Genomic DNA, 15492 nt, shown 5'->3' on the forward strand with positions numbered 1-15492 from the left:
AACCTCCTGCCTTGCCTCGCCTTGCCCTGCATGAGCGGATCCTCAAATCTTCGCCACTTGGAACTGCATATTATGCTGTTCTGAAACCGCCTGATAATATCTAGTATCATTTTAAAGATAGGCCTCTGTCTTATTAATCGGCTGCTTGTGCTTTTGAAATGAATATTGTGTGCGAAGATCTGTCTCGCCGGATGCAGTAGATATATGGCACTATATTTTAGAACACCTAGTCATTCAAAGAAGTGATCTCGTACTTAGAAACAAAGACAAGAGTACGAAAACAAAAGTAAGAGACATTGGTCTCATTTTTATACTATTGATTGTTTTTTCTGTCCTGCGGTGCTTGCTCGATTATCTTGCATACCTAGTCAACCTACAATTACTCAATATCCCGGGAAATATCCCGGGAAGCAAAAAATATACATTTAAGCATCGGCCTAGATTAAGATCGCAGATTTCCAGACGCTCTCTCCCTGCATTGTCAGTTTCACTTCACTTCATTAATCCTTTTCAAAACCAATTACAGCAAATAGAAACGCTAATTGCCTCATTTCTGCTCATAGTCAAATTTGTTGTTGAGGCGGCGAGCTTCGAGGTGCAGCCATACTTCTCCTTCCTTCGCGTTGTTGCGCGTCTCCCAGCGCGTCTCCTTCAGCAACACATCAATTCACAACTCAATTGAAATCCGAAGAAATTGACATCTTCCAAATTTCAAGGATTGCTTTTGTATGGCTTGAGTTGTTTCACGAAAAAATGGGCAAAAAACGTAAGAGGCCCGTCAAAAACGACCCGAAGCGAAAGAAACCACCACAACAACCACCCATTACCGGCCCACCGCCATCCAACCCCAGCAACAACTCAGACTCTAGTACAGCGGAGGTCTCTCATCCGGTTATCTCTCTGTACTACCGGCAGGTGGTGACATTGCGGCAGTACATTCTGCAACGCATACCTCGGTCGTCTAAATCGCGTCGCCGAAGAATTGCAGCAGTTTGCAGCGACGATGCAGCCAAGGACGCGATTCCAGGCCCAAAGCCACCCATATCAGATCTAGCTAGTCTTCTAGACACAACTCTGGTTGGGATCTGGAAAGAGCTCTCACCAACGTGCAGTCAAGAACGACGCCGGGATTTCGTCGCGTTCACCCAAGCCCAACTCAAGACGCAGGTCGGTACTGACACTGGGCCAACAAGTCCGCAGTCTGAGGTTAGTCATCTCTCACTCACTTTGATAATAAGTTGCTGAAGTATCTTAGATTGTGAACTTTGTGATATCATCTATCTTCGCTCGCGGCCGCGTTTCTACTTCTACTTCATATTCCCCACCAGAGCATCTCTTGAGCCATGGGTATCGGCAAGCGAGTGGCATGCGCTTCGCACTTCCATGCAGCATTCCTAATGTCGAGTCTCGATACCCAAACAAGAACGTCCAAATGTTGAAGCAATCGCCTTGGACAGATGTTCTCGCCTTACTAGGGGCCAATGGTGATGAGATTATGCTGAAGCTCTTACTTGACTGCGGGCTTTTTGTGGCTGTTGACGTTAAAAAGGGCATTTACTGCCAAATAAGTGGTGCGTACGCCGGCTCTATACAAGAAATCACTCGGGAAGCTTACCATCAACAGGAGTACCGCTGTCGAGCCTCGAAGCTGTCTCGGCATCACTCCTGGAGGATCCATTACCTCAGAAAGCAACATCTACTGCAAAGAGTGATGGAAAACCGGTTTCAGGTGGGGAACAAAGCTTGGTCATGAAACACTCCGCAGCGAAGGACACAAGCAAGCAGCTCACTGCCAATGCAATTATCTTTAGTCGTCAGCGTATGCTCTATGCTCGCCCTCAGTTGGACGCAAATGGCCGGATTGTCATTGGATTACCAAAACGTGAGTGTACTGTAATCGAAATATGTGGCATGCTAACAGCTCAATAGACGTTCTTGGCCGGTTCCGTTCATCCGACTCTCTGCAACAGACTGTGCACGTATTGAAGTATATCTTCCCTCGACAGTTTGGCCTCCAGAATGTGTTCACTTTCAAGCCGAATAAACGTGAGAGTGCCGCATGTGTCTTGTATAGGAATTTCTCATCGCGGGAGGAAGAGATAGCTCGGAAAGAGTCTGTCAAACCTGCGCGGTTGCGACATGATCCTTCAAAGACCAATGACACCACCAAGTGCCCCGAGTCGGCGAAAATACCGAAAAGACTTCGAGGAAAAGCTTTAGCGCTAGTACGCCAGTTGCAGAACAGGGGTAAACGCTGTTGCTACACGCAGCTCTTGCGTTATTACTGCCCCAGACAGGTATGCTGATTATATCGCATTGTGAACTTGGGCTAATATAGTAGATTGAACCTGGTACATTGGGGCCCCTCAGCGCTGAATATGGGGGGGTTGCCGCTCCAGGGTCAGCAGCCTTGATAACCCAACCAGCCAATTTTCTCCAGAGTCCGCGTATTCAGCCGCGGAATGAACGCTTGATGAGAAACCGACGCACCAAAACAGCAGTATCAAAACCGAAGGCGAATTTAACAGATTACGCTACCCCCGCCGAATCAGTATCTGCTTTCTGCAGAGCAGTCATCCGGAAGCTGATTCCACCTGAGTTCTTCGGAACCGGTGAGCAGGGCATTGCCCACAGGAAGTTGATTTTACGTCACATTGACATGTTTATACACATGCGCAGATACGAAACCCTCAGTATCCATGAAGTGTGCGAAGGCATGAAGGTTAAAAGCTCCGCCCTTTCCTCCGAAATCAAGAAAGCTAACCGTATAGCTAGATCACACAAATACACTGGCTGGAGCCTGAAGTTTTGGAGCCTGAAGTTTCTCATCAGAACAAACTCTCAGCTTCGGACATGCAAAAACGCCGAGAGATCTTCCAGGAATTCATATACTACGTCTTTGATTCTATCTTGATACCTCTTATCCGGGCGAACTTTTACGTAACCGAGTCTCAAGTCCACCGCAACCGCTTATTCTACTTCCGACATGACCTCTGGCGCCGCCTTACTGTACAGCCCTTGGCGAACCTCAAAACCTCCATGTTTGAGGAGGTAGGACCAATCGAAGTCGCAGGGTTACTTACTGAAAATCCGAAAGTCAAACCGTCAAGAAGGCTTGGGTACGGCTCCCTCCGACTCCTTCCCAAGACAACAGGAGTTCGTCCAATCTTGAACTTGAAGCGCCGCACACTAGTCAAAAGCAAGTATGCAGGTCACAGTCGATACAACGCGGGGCAGAGTGTCAACTCGTTGCTGTCGCCTGTCTACAACATGCTTAACTACGAAAAAAGTCGTCGGAATGACCTTCTCGGTTCAAGCATGTATTCCATCGGGGACATTCATACCCGGTTGAAGGAATTTAAGGAGTCGCTGGTGAAAAGAGGCTGGAGCCAAGAGGCGCCACTCTACTTTGTGAAGCTTGATATCCAATCCTGTTTCGACACAATACCACAGCTCGAACTGGTTCGGCTGATCGAGAAGCTGACCTCTGAGGAGGAATACCACTGGATGAAGTATGCTGAAGTTAAGCCCCGAAATGAGTTTGAAGGGTTGTGGTCGGCACAAGGCCCGGAGAAACGCAAGATCTGGCCAACGTACTTGCAAAGGGTTGCCCCGCGGGCGAAGCCGGAACATCTGGTTGATGCTATCGCGAATGGGAGTGTCACAGGGAGGAGGAACACTGTCTTGATTGACACACTCGCGCAAAGGGACTATAGCGGAGAGGATCTGCTTGATATACTTAACGAGCATGTCCGGAACAACCTGGTCAAGATTGGGAAGAAGTACTTCCGGCAGCGCAATGGCATTCCGCAGGGCTCGGTAGTATCGAGTCTGCTGTGCAACTTGTTCTACGCAGAGATGGAGCGAAATGAGCTGGGCTTCCTGAAAACAGACGGCACGTTGCTCCTCCGCCTGATTGATGATTTCCTCCTCATCACGTTGGACCCAGACCTTGCTATGCGCTTCCTCCAAGTCATGCTCCGAGGACAGCCAGCATACGGCGTCTCCGTCAACCCAGCAAAGAGTCTGGTGAACTTCGCCGCATCCGTAAATGATACACAGATCCCACGTATGGTAGACTCTTCGCTCTTCCCCTACTGCGGTTGCCTCATCGACATCCGAACACTTGAAATCTCAAAGGACCAAGACCGGCTGCTCGACGGCGGCGCCGAATCAGCCACCGCAGCACTAAGTAACAGCCTTACCCTTGAATCCACCCGATCCCCCGGCCGAGCCTTCCACCGCAAAGCCCTCGCTTCGCTTAAACACTCCCTATCCCCTATGTACCTCGACACAGCACACAACTCCCTCCCCTTGGTACTGCTCAACATCTACAAAGCACTCGTCGTGGCGGCTCTCAAGATGCATCACTACGCGAGGTCCCTCCCTGCCCGCGCCCACCCACGACCTGAAGTCGTGGTGCGCACAATCCGCGATGTAACTGAGCTAAGCTACCGGCTTGTTCGAGGGCGACAAGGTCTCTGTACGGTGAACTACGCGCAGGTGCAATATTTGGGGGCGGCGGCGTTTCAGTTTGTGTTGGGGCGGAAACAGAGTCGGTATGAAGGAGTTGTGGGTTGGTTGGACGGGAGGATGGCGGAGGTGCGGCAGGGCGCGGGAAATAAGCAAAGGAAAAAGGATAACGGGGCGTTGTTGGCGCAGGTGGTGCGGAGGGGGAATGGTATGTATGGGGGGTGGCGGTTCTAATTCTGGCCGGTTCACTACTACTACATCAACATTAATATTAATGCTGTAGCACGGTAGCAGGGCTCCTTGCTGGTTGCTCAAGGGACGGAAATATTATTATTCTTTGCTTTTGGGCGGAGATATAGGAACATTGTACGGAGTACAGCCGGGAGTATGTGGAAGGAGTTAAGATTCAAGGGACGGTCAATAATGACAGCAGACTGTCTGATCATATTTATAGAAAGGGCGTCAGCGCATCGCACAATGAAAACAAGAAAGAGTTCTTCAACTGTTCCGTGGTTCATATAGAGAATCAATAGAAATGGCTCTTTCCATGGGACGCCACAGAGTGGACGAACATCAGACTGGCTGAGGAAGGGAAAGGGGGTGGCAATCAACAAATAGATCTGTAGGTAGACACTCCTGAATCTGATGAGCTGTGATGCAACAGTTCAAGTTGTTCGGGGTGATTCAATATACCAAGTCAACTCAGGCTATGGTCAAGATAAGACCGGTGTGGATGAAATGTGGCGTGCCTTGGAACGGCCGCCCGCTCCTTCATCTCAACAGCGGACAGAAGAATCATCGATGAGTTGTAACTTGTGTGCCAACAGCTAAACCGGTTTGATGCCGATCGCCGCTCGCAGCGAATCAAAAGCAACGCACTCGCAGTTCTGGGCTTTCGATTGGAGTGGGTGAACAAGCCTCAGGCACCGTTTTCGGCTGAGAACTGGGAATCTCGTCGACTTCGTTGTTCGCGGTGATGGAATCGTCTGTCCAGGTTTAATCCTCCTTCCGCTCGTTGCTTTTTCACTACTATCGCTCATTTCGTCAACATCGACTCTTTCGTTTTCGTCGATCTCTCCTTCTTTTCTACTTCGCCTCTGTCTCTCGCTTCCTCCCTTCCTCTCCCTCCCACTCGCTCCTCCCTTTCCGATCCATCTTACTATCCCACCCCCTGTTCGCCCTTCTGCAACACTGGGTGCATACCTCCCGCTCTTCGTTACGTCCTGGATACTAGTCCTGGTTAATGACTGGTGCTTAATGGCCTTGGGCCTCCTTGCCAAATATTAATACCTACAGTGCCGTTGGATCCTTCGAGTCCCCGCTTGTCATTCGTTTCAATCGCTGCCGGTCTGCACATTCCTCGCCCCCACGACGCGATCGATCGCTTTTTTTCAATAACAAAGAGTCAACTATATTGAATTACGATAATTATAATATAACCTATACGATCCGATCGGTCCCCGAGGCGAGACCGACAGTATGACGGCCGTGTTCGCTTCACCAAATTCCCCTCCCGATCTCTCCGGATCTAAGTCCTCCAAGTCCTCCTCCTTCCGGTCTTCCACCCACATGTCCAGCCCCGAAGATACTTTTGCGGATGTTGGGAACTTTGAAGAAATTGGCCTAGAGGACGAGTCGGTGTCGTATATTCAAACCTCTCCGCCGATTCCTTATGGCCGAGCCCCGGGGATTGCACGGTCGTCGACCGCTAGAATGCTTGCGAAAACACCGGTCACGACCACTCGCGATCTGATCTCAGCTGCCCCTAAGAACCCATATTCTTCTGCACATGGACGTTCTGGTCCGAAGCTTATGACAAGCTCACGAGACCTGCAAACCCCACGGGCGTCATCAAGATCTCGTCGTAATAGATCCGCCTCGCCCCTCCGGCCCTCTCCAGGGTCCGCTTTGTCGCCTTCAAACCAGAGTCTGTCGCCATTACCTGTCACCGCTCGGCCCCTTAATCGCAAACCGTCGTGGCAGCGTAGCCGCAAGTCACTGAAGGAATTGGAGGAAGAATACCACGATTCGGACGAGGATCTTCCGGAAGATGCCAGTTTATGGAATGTCCCTATCTCCCCGCGGCCAGTGGAGGACCGCGCCCCATCCAGAGATCATAGCCCTAACCGGCAAAGCCCTGGTCCTCGACCGTTCCCTCTTTCGCATTCGGTCTCTCAGGCATCCATTGCCGCATCTCCGGCCAGTCGATCGCCTGCTAATTCTCGAGCAAATCGAAAGATGGTCCGATCTAGCTCCGCTGGTCCCGAACGTGGCCAGATTTCACCTCGCAACCCTCGTTTATACTCGTACAACAGCATGATGTCCGATTTGTCTGAGGAGGCGAAGAACCTCACACAAGCTTTGGAGTTCCATGCCGATGAGAACGTACGAAGACGCGGAGACAGTCTTCACAGCGCAAACTCCTCGTTGAGATCTAGTGACGATTCGAAACGGGACTCCAAAGGCGCCGTTGAACTCCCGCCATTGCAGAAGTCTAACATTATGATCGACCCATTGCCCATCAGCAAAGAAAAGGAGAAGGTCCTCACGCGCACTCGCCCAAGCTGGCTTCCTCCGAAGGACCAAAAGGAGGAAAAGCGGCATCTCAAAGAGTATAAGAGAATGATGGAGCAATCTCGGGAAGCCGAAAAACGCAGAGTCGCCAAGGCAGCTTCGGACAAATGCGAGCGCGACAGCACCCGGGACACGCTCCAACAAATCTGGGATGATTATGTTTATCCCAACTGGGCCCAGGCCGTGGGTGAGACTCGTACTCGAGAGCTTTGGTGGCGAGGTATACCGTCTCGAATTCGAGGGTCGACTTGGGAGCGCGCCATCGGCAATGAGCTGGCTCTTTCTGATGAAACATACAACAAGGCTCTGAAGCGGGCAAAGGATGCACGCGCGAAGTCTGAGGGTGATTCAGGCGAGAGTAACAAGAAGATGATGGAATGGTTTGACACCATCCAATCCGATGTGTCCAAAGCTTTTCCAGATTTGAATCTCTTCCAAGAAGGCGGACCCCTACGTGATACACTGGTTGATGTGTTAGAAGCGTACTCTATGTATCGAAGCGATGTGGGATACCTAACCGGTCTCCACGTAAGCCCTTCTTCACCTTGATGGACAAACGGCTGGGATAGCTAACAACTTCTAGACGATCGCTGCACTCCTTGTGCTGCAGTTTCCAACACCTTCGTCAGCTTTTCTGGCAATGGCCAATGCACTCAATCGCCCGCTTCCAGTAGCCTTTATGACCATGGACCGAGGAGCTGTCAGCCGAACGTATTCGCTAGCATCCGCTACGCTTCGCTACAAATTCCCGCGCCTAGCCACTCACCTGTATGACACCCTGCGCCTGTCGGACGAGGAAATATGGGATGGTATGTTTCGATCGCTGCTCACAAACGGCCTCGATCTCGAGCGCATCAGCCGCGTGTGGGACTGCTGGGTGTTTGAGGGCGATCGCATCATGATCCGCGCGGCCGTCGCGATTCTCGGCTCTCTGCAGGCGCAATTATTTGGCTTCACGAAGCCGGATGACCACAGTCGCCTAGCGGTGAAGAACATCCTTGCCTGGGGACCGCACGACGCTGGCGCTAAACCCAAGGAGCGTCGGAGTGCTCCCGCGGCTCCCGTGGCTGGCTTCGGGGGTGTATTGACTAGTGCGGTTGGCGATTACTGGATTCTGACATCGGCCGGTGACGAGGATGGATTTATGAACGAGGTGCGCGAGGCTGGTAAAGTGCATCCACAGGTCTAAGACGAACGGGTGCTGAAAAACGAATACGAGTCAAAATATACTGATTGGCTGAGCCGAGGAGAGTGCCTGTAAATAAATAATTTATGTATTATTATTAAACACTTGAGGTCAGTCATACTCGAATACTACTAGTAGACTTTCCACAGATTCCTAACGGACTACGGAGTTCAAATGACAAACAGCCACTGTACTGGCAATTGTATCCAGCCGATTGGGCAGCTCGTAAACATCCTTGCAAGTTGTGATTGTGCATAATCACGGCATAACTGAGTGGAGTGATGTACATGTGATTATTCAGCTGTGTCGTGACATCACGATTAGGTATCGATAAGCTCTGTCACATGACAAAAGATTCGCGCCCAAGACGCAACTAAAATAAGGGTTTTGGAGAAAACAACAAGACGGACGATACGTCCCAACAAAGGGTCCAGCTGACATGCAGGATCAGGTCGAAGATGGAGAGATGGCAGCTCCAACTTCCAAGACTTTAGCTGACAACAACGGATATTAACTGGCAAAGCTACAGCATCAAACATGCGGCCCTTGGGTTGAAAGCAGCTTCCGGGGGTCCCGAAGAAGGCTGTGCAGTGGAACCGTTTCTTTTTCTGTTCCATCTCCGCTGGTCTTCGTCGCCTCCTACTAAATTCTTTCCCCTCCCTCTAACTAACCCATTACTATTTACGGTTATTATTACTACCCTCATCCTTACCCTCGGTCATTGCTTGGGATGTCTTCTCAATTCCAATCATGTGTCCCTCTCGTCACCCGGATTCCTCTACCAACGCCATTGACCATTACTATGCCGGCGGGGAGCTGAGCCCCTCTGATAGCGAGGATGCGGTCACTCCCCTTCCTGTCGCTGCGGCTGCGGCTGAAGCTGACGATGTCATTGGCGTTAGCATGAACCATGTCCAGAGTCGTCTGAAGGCTCAATCGACACCTGCCGAGGAGAAAACTCGCGTCATGGAGCGCAATGGCGGCTTCTTCGAAGACGAGGGCCTCTACGTCCCGGAGATAACGGAGGAACCGGAGTCGCTGGCGGAGGATAAGGATCAGGACGTGAAAGCCTCGGCACCGGCCCCCGCGAAGGAGAGCGCGCGTTCCAGCTTCACCCGGTCCTTGCTGAAAAGTACGTTACCGTTACGGCCTCGTGCTTGGTCTGGGGATAGCCATACGAGCAGCCGGAGCGGATTGAAGAAGTTTTTCCCCTCACTGCACTTGCGGACCGGCAGTTTGTCGCGGTATCGCTCGCCTAGCTGGTCCTCAAGACTTAATTTGGATCAAGAGCCCGCGCCGTCGGCTCCCCGGTCGCCTCGGCATTCGAACTCAAATCCCGATTCGCCTGTTTCGAACGGTACTCTGGCTGCTGCGGCGGAGGACCCTATCGGAGAATTGAAGCCGTTGCAGGCTCCGTCTGCGAATACGCGCGGCAAGCATTCCTTCGTCGGATCGAACCCGGCGCTACGGCGGTCGTCCTCGGATCAATCGCTGTATTTGCGGGCTTCGTCCACAGCTTCCTCGCTCGAGCATCGTCCCCAATACGAGCATATTCATTCGCAGACAAATAGCCGGTTCAAGGCAATCAAGGATACCCTGCAAGACTCGAGCAGCCGCCTCCTGAGCGTGCCCACTCTGCATTTGCAGGACCTGCGCAGCGATTGGGGTTACAAGCAGTTCCTTTCGGACGCGGCCCACCGCAGAGCAGAGACTACCGCTGCTGATAAAACCGTTGGTTCGGCGGGCATGACGAATCCGTCACTGGAGACCCGTGCACATCCGGAGGACCCGCCATCGGCCACGCAGCGAAACCGCTCTCCGCGCTCAAGCGTGGCTGCAACCTACCCTTTCCTTTACGAGGCCATGAGCGAGCTGACAGGGGACGTGGTGGTAATGGGCGGATATCGCGGCTCGGTTCTGCGGTCTGCCAAGCCTCCGCATCGGCAACTTTGGGTGCCGATGAAGGTCGGACTAAATCTCCGCAAGGTGGATCTGGAGGTCGGATTGACACGTGAAGATGAAGAACGCATGGAAGAAACCATAATTGCCGACGGCGTTCTCTCGCATGTCGGCCCCGTCGATATTTGCCGACGACTTTTGAAGCGGCTGCAGAAATGCGAGAATACTGTCCGCGGCGATTTGCGAGTTCACAACTACGGTTACGATTGGCGTCTAAGCCCACATCTCCTCTCTCGCCGCCTGATTCAGTATCTTGAGGGTCTGCCATGCAATGCACCCGATGTCCCGCCTCACAAGCGAGGCGCATACGTGATTGCCCATAGTCTTGGCGGGTTAATTGCCCGGCATGCAGTAAACCAACGGCCCGAACTATTCGCAGGGGTCCTTTACGCTGGTGTCCCACAACACTGCGTGAACATCCTCGGCCCCCTCCGCAATGGCGATGACGTCCTTCTGAGCTCGCGCGTCCTGACAGCACAAGTCAACTTCACCTTCCGGACGAGCTTCGCCCTCCTACCAGAGCAAGGCCACTGCTTCATCAACAAACGCACCAAAGAGGAATACCGCCTCGACTACTTCAACCCCGACACCTGGGACGAATACCGTCTCTCCCCTGTTATCAACCAACCTTTGCCTGTCGCACCAATCTCCCGCACAGGCTCAGGTCCGATCCGCAAGCGCTTCTCCACCATGCTCTCCAACTCCTCCGCCGACGATACAGACATTGACAGCCTCATAACAGACGCCACAGCAAGCGGTAGCGCCAGCGCAAGCCCTAATCCCAGCACCAGCAACAGTAATAGCGGCAACAGCGGAAACGGCGCCATCAACGGTCTCGCCTCCGCCGCCCAGCACCTCAAACCCTCGCATCTAGCTCCAACAGGCGAAGGCCTAATCGGCCCAACCTCCAATCCCAAGGGCTCAGCAAACACATCCCCAAACACGCAACCAATCACCATCCCTTCTGCCGCTGCAAAAGAGTACCTCGCCCGCACCCTATCCGAAATTCGCGCCTTCAAAGACGAAACACAGCACAACCCCTCCCACCAGGAAAAAAACACATACCCGCCCTTCGCAGTGCTGTACTCGAAATCCGTACCTACTGTTTACGGCGCAAGGGTCGCAAGCAAAGAGACCATCAAGACGACCGCCGCGTATGATGATTTGGCGTTTGCGGCGGGTGATGGGGTCTGTCTGGCTAGTGCTGCTATGCTGCCGAGTGGGTATCGGGTTATAAGAGATGGCCTTGTGAAGAGTGAGAGAGGGCATGTGGGATTGTTAGGTGATCTGGAGGGCGTCGGAGCTTGTTTGAGGGCGATTATCAGGGGCAGGAAAGAGGGGGTTGGGATTCCGGGGGAACAGCCCGGGCCACAGTGTGAGGGGGTTGCGAAGTGAGAATACATGTTCTCGACCGGTTTTGTGTACAGGTTGGTGTTACTGTTGGTTTTGCTGGGGGAGTTGGTTTGTTTTTGATACCCTTGCGAATAGCGCGTTGTGCATATTGTACATATTTGCATTCTTAGATAGAATTATCTATACATATGGTCTTTATATGTGGTACGTCCTGCTAGCTTACCTTTTTTCTAAGTTCACAGCCTATGTCATCTCCGCTTTGTGTGTAATTTGGGATTTTTGCATCCACAGACAATTAAAGCCACAGGCAATAACTAACACAGATGATTCAACGAATTCTTATGCACCACAATGTCCTTACTCAGATGACTACTGAAGGGCTGCACTGACTCGCTTTTGTTTTGGATTCATCGTGAATAAAGGCCCTCCAGATTACATGTACCAGTACCCAGCTGACCCGATGCCTGGCTAATGATACATGATACTGTTTCCCTTCGAGGGACGTTTTGTCACTGTGCCAAAGGCCATAGAAAGGACTACCCCCATCGAGGTGGCTTCCCCCCGCCGTTCCACTTTACTGGAGCACAACCCCGTAATCTCACCATAAGATGAAGCTGCTACATGATCGTGGAGATCCTACTCTTCCAGTTCTCTTGGAACGTCGCAGCGCTTCATATTTAGATAATGAATGAGGTCTATCGAATGATAGTCACGGAGAAAACCCGAGTCTGGAAAAAGCAAATTACGATGCATCGTTGCAAGGCTGACCCCTGGAGAACATGATCTCACAGTCTTCTCGTGCGTGGCTGAGATTCCCCTCTCTCTTTCCTCGACGCCTCGTCAACGCCTCTTGCGAAGCATCACTCAAGACAGGATCTATTATGCGGTTATCCTTTATAGGTATGCGTTGTCTTCTCTCCATCCTGAAGACTTACTGACCCATCTAGAATTGCCAAATTACGCATCAAGGCAACACCGACATGTCCCCTGAGCCACGCGACTTCGAGATAGCCATCATTTGCGCCTTGGCCCGAGAGTTCGACGCCGTCGATGCTTTGTTCGATGAACGTTATAGTCATGCGTCTATACCGAAGAGCCATGGAGACTCGAACTACTACCAGACCGGTCGGATCGGTACCTCCCAAGTCGTGCTGGCGTGTCTGCCGGAGATGGGGAAGGGGAGCGCAGCCAGTGCTACGGCTAGCCTCAATAGTAATTTCCCTAATATAAGGTTGACGCTCGTGGTTGGAATATGCGGTGGAGTACCGTTCCCGGCAGAGAATACTGAGCTGGTACTAGGGGATGTGATTATCAGCCGTTAAATTCTGAAGTTTGACTCCGGGCGACAATACCCCGAACAGTTTGTGAGAAGAACGGGTGTTCAGGATACCCTTGACCGGTCAGACGGAATTGTTCGATCAGTTCTTGCTGGTCTTCAGACGCATATGAAGCGATGCCAATTCCAAGCAACCCACATTGAATATCTTCGATCCCTCCAAAGAAAAGAGCCTACGCTGGCAGTACCCTGGTGTTGAGGAAGATCGATTGTTTCCACCCTCGTGTCCGCATATAGCCACGAATGATGAAGTGACACAAAAGATTGTTTAAGCGTGGGATGCGCCGGAGGGCTTGTGCAACGAGGTCGCCTAACCACAAAGGAGGACCCTCAACCTGATTTGCATTTCGGCCCCATTGCCTCGGGGGATATGGTCATGAAGTCTGCACGCCATCGGGATCAGTTAGCGCGCGAGACATCAGTTATCGGGTTTGAGATGGAAGGTGCAGGGGTTTGCGGAGCATTGTCGTGCCTTGTTATAAAGGGCGTCTGTGACTATGCAGATAGCCACAAGAACAAGGTCTGGCAGGATTATGCTGCCGCGTCGGCCGCATGCTGTGCCAAAGCCTTATTAGATTATCTAGCCCAAGCAGATTATCAGAGATGTAAGTCAGCTGTTTCATTTGCATAACTTCCATAACTAATTCTGGTTCTAGACGGATCATATATTTGTACCAAGAATCTGCAACCGAGTACACGTATGAATGGCAATTTACTCTTTCCTTGTTGGCTAATTGTGGATCTAACTTGCTAATGGCTTGCTTTGATAGAGGAAATGACTGCCCGGATAGAAAGCCATTTCTCGAGTCAGTCCAAACTGGCCCCTGAAGGGCCAGGCCCTTCTGATTTTGATCAGCATCTTCAAGCAGCCGACGAAGGGTTGCGCCGCTTCGGGGAGGAAATCCCAAACCTGGCTATGCGGCGTGGACTAATGTTGGCTGGTGCCGAGGCGATCCAACACAGTCAAGCTGAGATGCTTAGTCTAAGGAAAGCTCGGTCATTTCGATCCAAATCCTGTAAAACACCATTTGGCACTCTACATCTGCATACCCGTATTACTGAACGTCAGGAACTTGAAGATGGCGAAACAAGGAGCGAAACTGACACTGAGACTTCGATCATCTTTCATCCTGCTCCTTGGCTTCTCAAACTCGGCCTGCGTTATGGATTGAATGCTATGAGCATTAATCACCACAAAACTTGGCAGTACACTATAATGCCCGTTCATGCAGTGCCAAACGACTCGCTGATCTTCGATTTCTGCAAGGACGGGAATGTCGAGGCTATTAAAAGACTGTTCGACAGAGGCGAGGCGTCAGTATATGACACTGACACTAATGGGTGGACTCCATTGTTTGTAAGTGCAACAGATCAGCCCTTCGTGGAGCCCTAATGTGTGTCCAGAGCCCACATCGCACATGCTTGTGGAGACTCAACTATCTGGCTTTATCTCCAAGGTTTACATAGGAACTAATGTGGTAGTGCTTTCAGTTCGCAATCGGTGGGGGTCAACTTGAGGTAGTGCAGCTTCTAATTTCGAGGGGTGCAGATAAAAAAGCTCATGCATACAGAATGAGTAATTGGAGAAGACAGTTTGTTGCACTTCCTTTGCAGACATGTCATTCATGCGGGACTAATCTATGTGCAGTACGCCAGTCTCACTGATCACAATGAATCCATCTATGAAACCAGGAAATGTGACTCTTGACTTGCTATATCTTTTCAATGACTGTAATGAATTCGATGGTCCTGACGCTGATGGATGGGTGCTATTTGGTGACTTTGAAGAGTGTCGAAATCTTTCTCCTCAGATAACGCAGGACTGTTACTCGTTGCTGATAAGCAAATTTCGTGCAACTGGCTCAGGGATCGTACAGTCTTATGACTTCTGGGGATCCCTGCGGTGGGCTTGTCGGAGGCAGGATTGCCTCAACATCGAGAGAATCCTAGACCTTGTTCCTGCAGAACAAGGCTATGATGATCTGATCTCTGCCCTTCCTGTCTCTGAATCCTTCTCCGAATATATGCAGGGATGCTTCTTTGTTTTACAGTCACTGATTGAGAGAGGCGCAGGAATCCAAGACGAATTTGACGGAGAAACACCTACGTCGACATCATTACGATTCTCAGCCACATTTCTTTCCTGGAGCATACAAGCACGACTGATATTTCAAGATATTGAGAAATTGGCCGTTCAAGAGTTTATCGACGAGAGGGCGCCAATTCTAAGAGGGTGGCGCATTGATACGCTCTACGATTTATTTCATTTGGAGCGGAATCCATCGCTGGAGGAGAGCTGGTACGACGAGGCCGACGGCAAACCCTTAGACGAAGTCTGTTGCCTCATGTGCGCCGCATCTCAAGAAGCCTGCACCATCGCAGACGAGATAACAATGGTGGAGCCGTGGTGGGAAGCGCTGAAGCACTTAGTTCGCTCCCGTCTATGTATCTGTTCCATGCGGCGTTGGGTGCATTACGGCCACGGCCAAGCACCAATCAATATCCAGCACATTAGATGCTCTAAAGAACACATCATTTTCGAAGAAACTGCTTCTCAAACTGGTAGCTCAAGCGACACCGGCTCTATCGATGGCTCGGATAACACCGAAAG

The 15492-nt window shown here is 51.3% G+C and overlaps 4 protein-coding genes across 4 annotated transcripts; all 4 read left to right on the top strand.

Moving 5' to 3' along the window:
* The first annotated feature begins 5406 nt into the window (after positions 1-5406).
* BJY04DRAFT_203458 (putative TBC domain protein) lies at positions 5407-8413 on the top strand. The gene is made up of 2 exons (XM_073713353.1): positions 5407-7575; positions 7631-8413. Exons 1-2 carry the CDS (start codon positions 5953-5955, stop codon positions 8234-8236), a joined length of 2229 nt encoding a protein of 742 aa, XP_073564463.1. The 5' UTR covers positions 5407-5952; the 3' UTR covers positions 8237-8413.
* A 242-nt stretch (positions 8414-8655) lies between these two features.
* On the top strand, positions 8656-11737 carry BJY04DRAFT_203459 (uncharacterized protein). Its single transcript, XM_073713354.1, has one exon. The coding sequence runs from the start codon at positions 8984-8986 to the stop codon at positions 11585-11587; it is 2604 nt and encodes an 867-aa protein (XP_073564464.1). The 5' UTR covers positions 8656-8983; the 3' UTR covers positions 11588-11737.
* A 750-nt stretch (positions 11738-12487) lies between these two features.
* BJY04DRAFT_225785 (Pfs, NB-ARC and TPR domain protein) lies at positions 12488-13635 on the top strand (the record flags this gene model as incomplete). Its single annotated transcript, XM_073718267.1, has 4 exons — positions 12488-12837; positions 12877-13073; positions 13134-13486; positions 13538-13635. The coding sequence occupies exons 1-4, from the start codon at positions 12526-12528 to the stop codon at positions 13633-13635; spliced, it is 960 nt and encodes a 319-aa protein (XP_073564465.1). The 5' UTR covers positions 12488-12525.
* Positions 13636-13712: 77 nt separating this feature from the next.
* BJY04DRAFT_11107 (ankyrin repeat domain-containing protein) lies at positions 13713-14422 on the top strand. The gene has a single exon (XM_073708145.1). The coding sequence runs from the start codon at positions 13798-13800 to the stop codon at positions 14272-14274; it is 477 nt and encodes a 158-aa protein (XP_073564466.1). The 5' UTR covers positions 13713-13797; the 3' UTR covers positions 14275-14422.
* The last annotated feature ends 1070 nt before the right edge of the window (positions 14423-15492 follow it).

Source organism: Aspergillus karnatakaensis (genome assembly GCF_047715665.1).
Source record: "Aspergillus karnatakaensis strain CBS 102800 unplaced genomic scaffold BJY04scaffold_101, whole genome shotgun sequence".
Classification (NCBI taxonomy): Eukaryota; Fungi; Ascomycota; class Eurotiomycetes; order Eurotiales; family Aspergillaceae; genus Aspergillus; species Aspergillus karnatakaensis.

Bases quoted from the DNA above. Each gene is read 5' to 3' on its own strand.
- BJY04DRAFT_203458 (XM_073713353.1), top strand. From the start codon at position 5,953: ATGACGGCCGTGTTCGCTTCACCAAATTCCCCTCCCGATCTCTCCGGA. The intron at 7,576-7,630 runs GTAAGCCCTTCT...AACAACTTCTAG, and splicing joins GATACCTAACCGGTCTCCAC to ACGATCGCTGCACTCCTTGT.
- BJY04DRAFT_203459 (XM_073713354.1), top strand. From the start codon at position 8,984: ATGTGTCCCTCTCGTCACCCGGATTCCTCTACCAACGCCATTGACCAT.
- BJY04DRAFT_11107 (XM_073708145.1), top strand. From the start codon at position 13,798: ATGCGGCGTGGACTAATGTTGGCTGGTGCCGAGGCGATCCAACACAGT.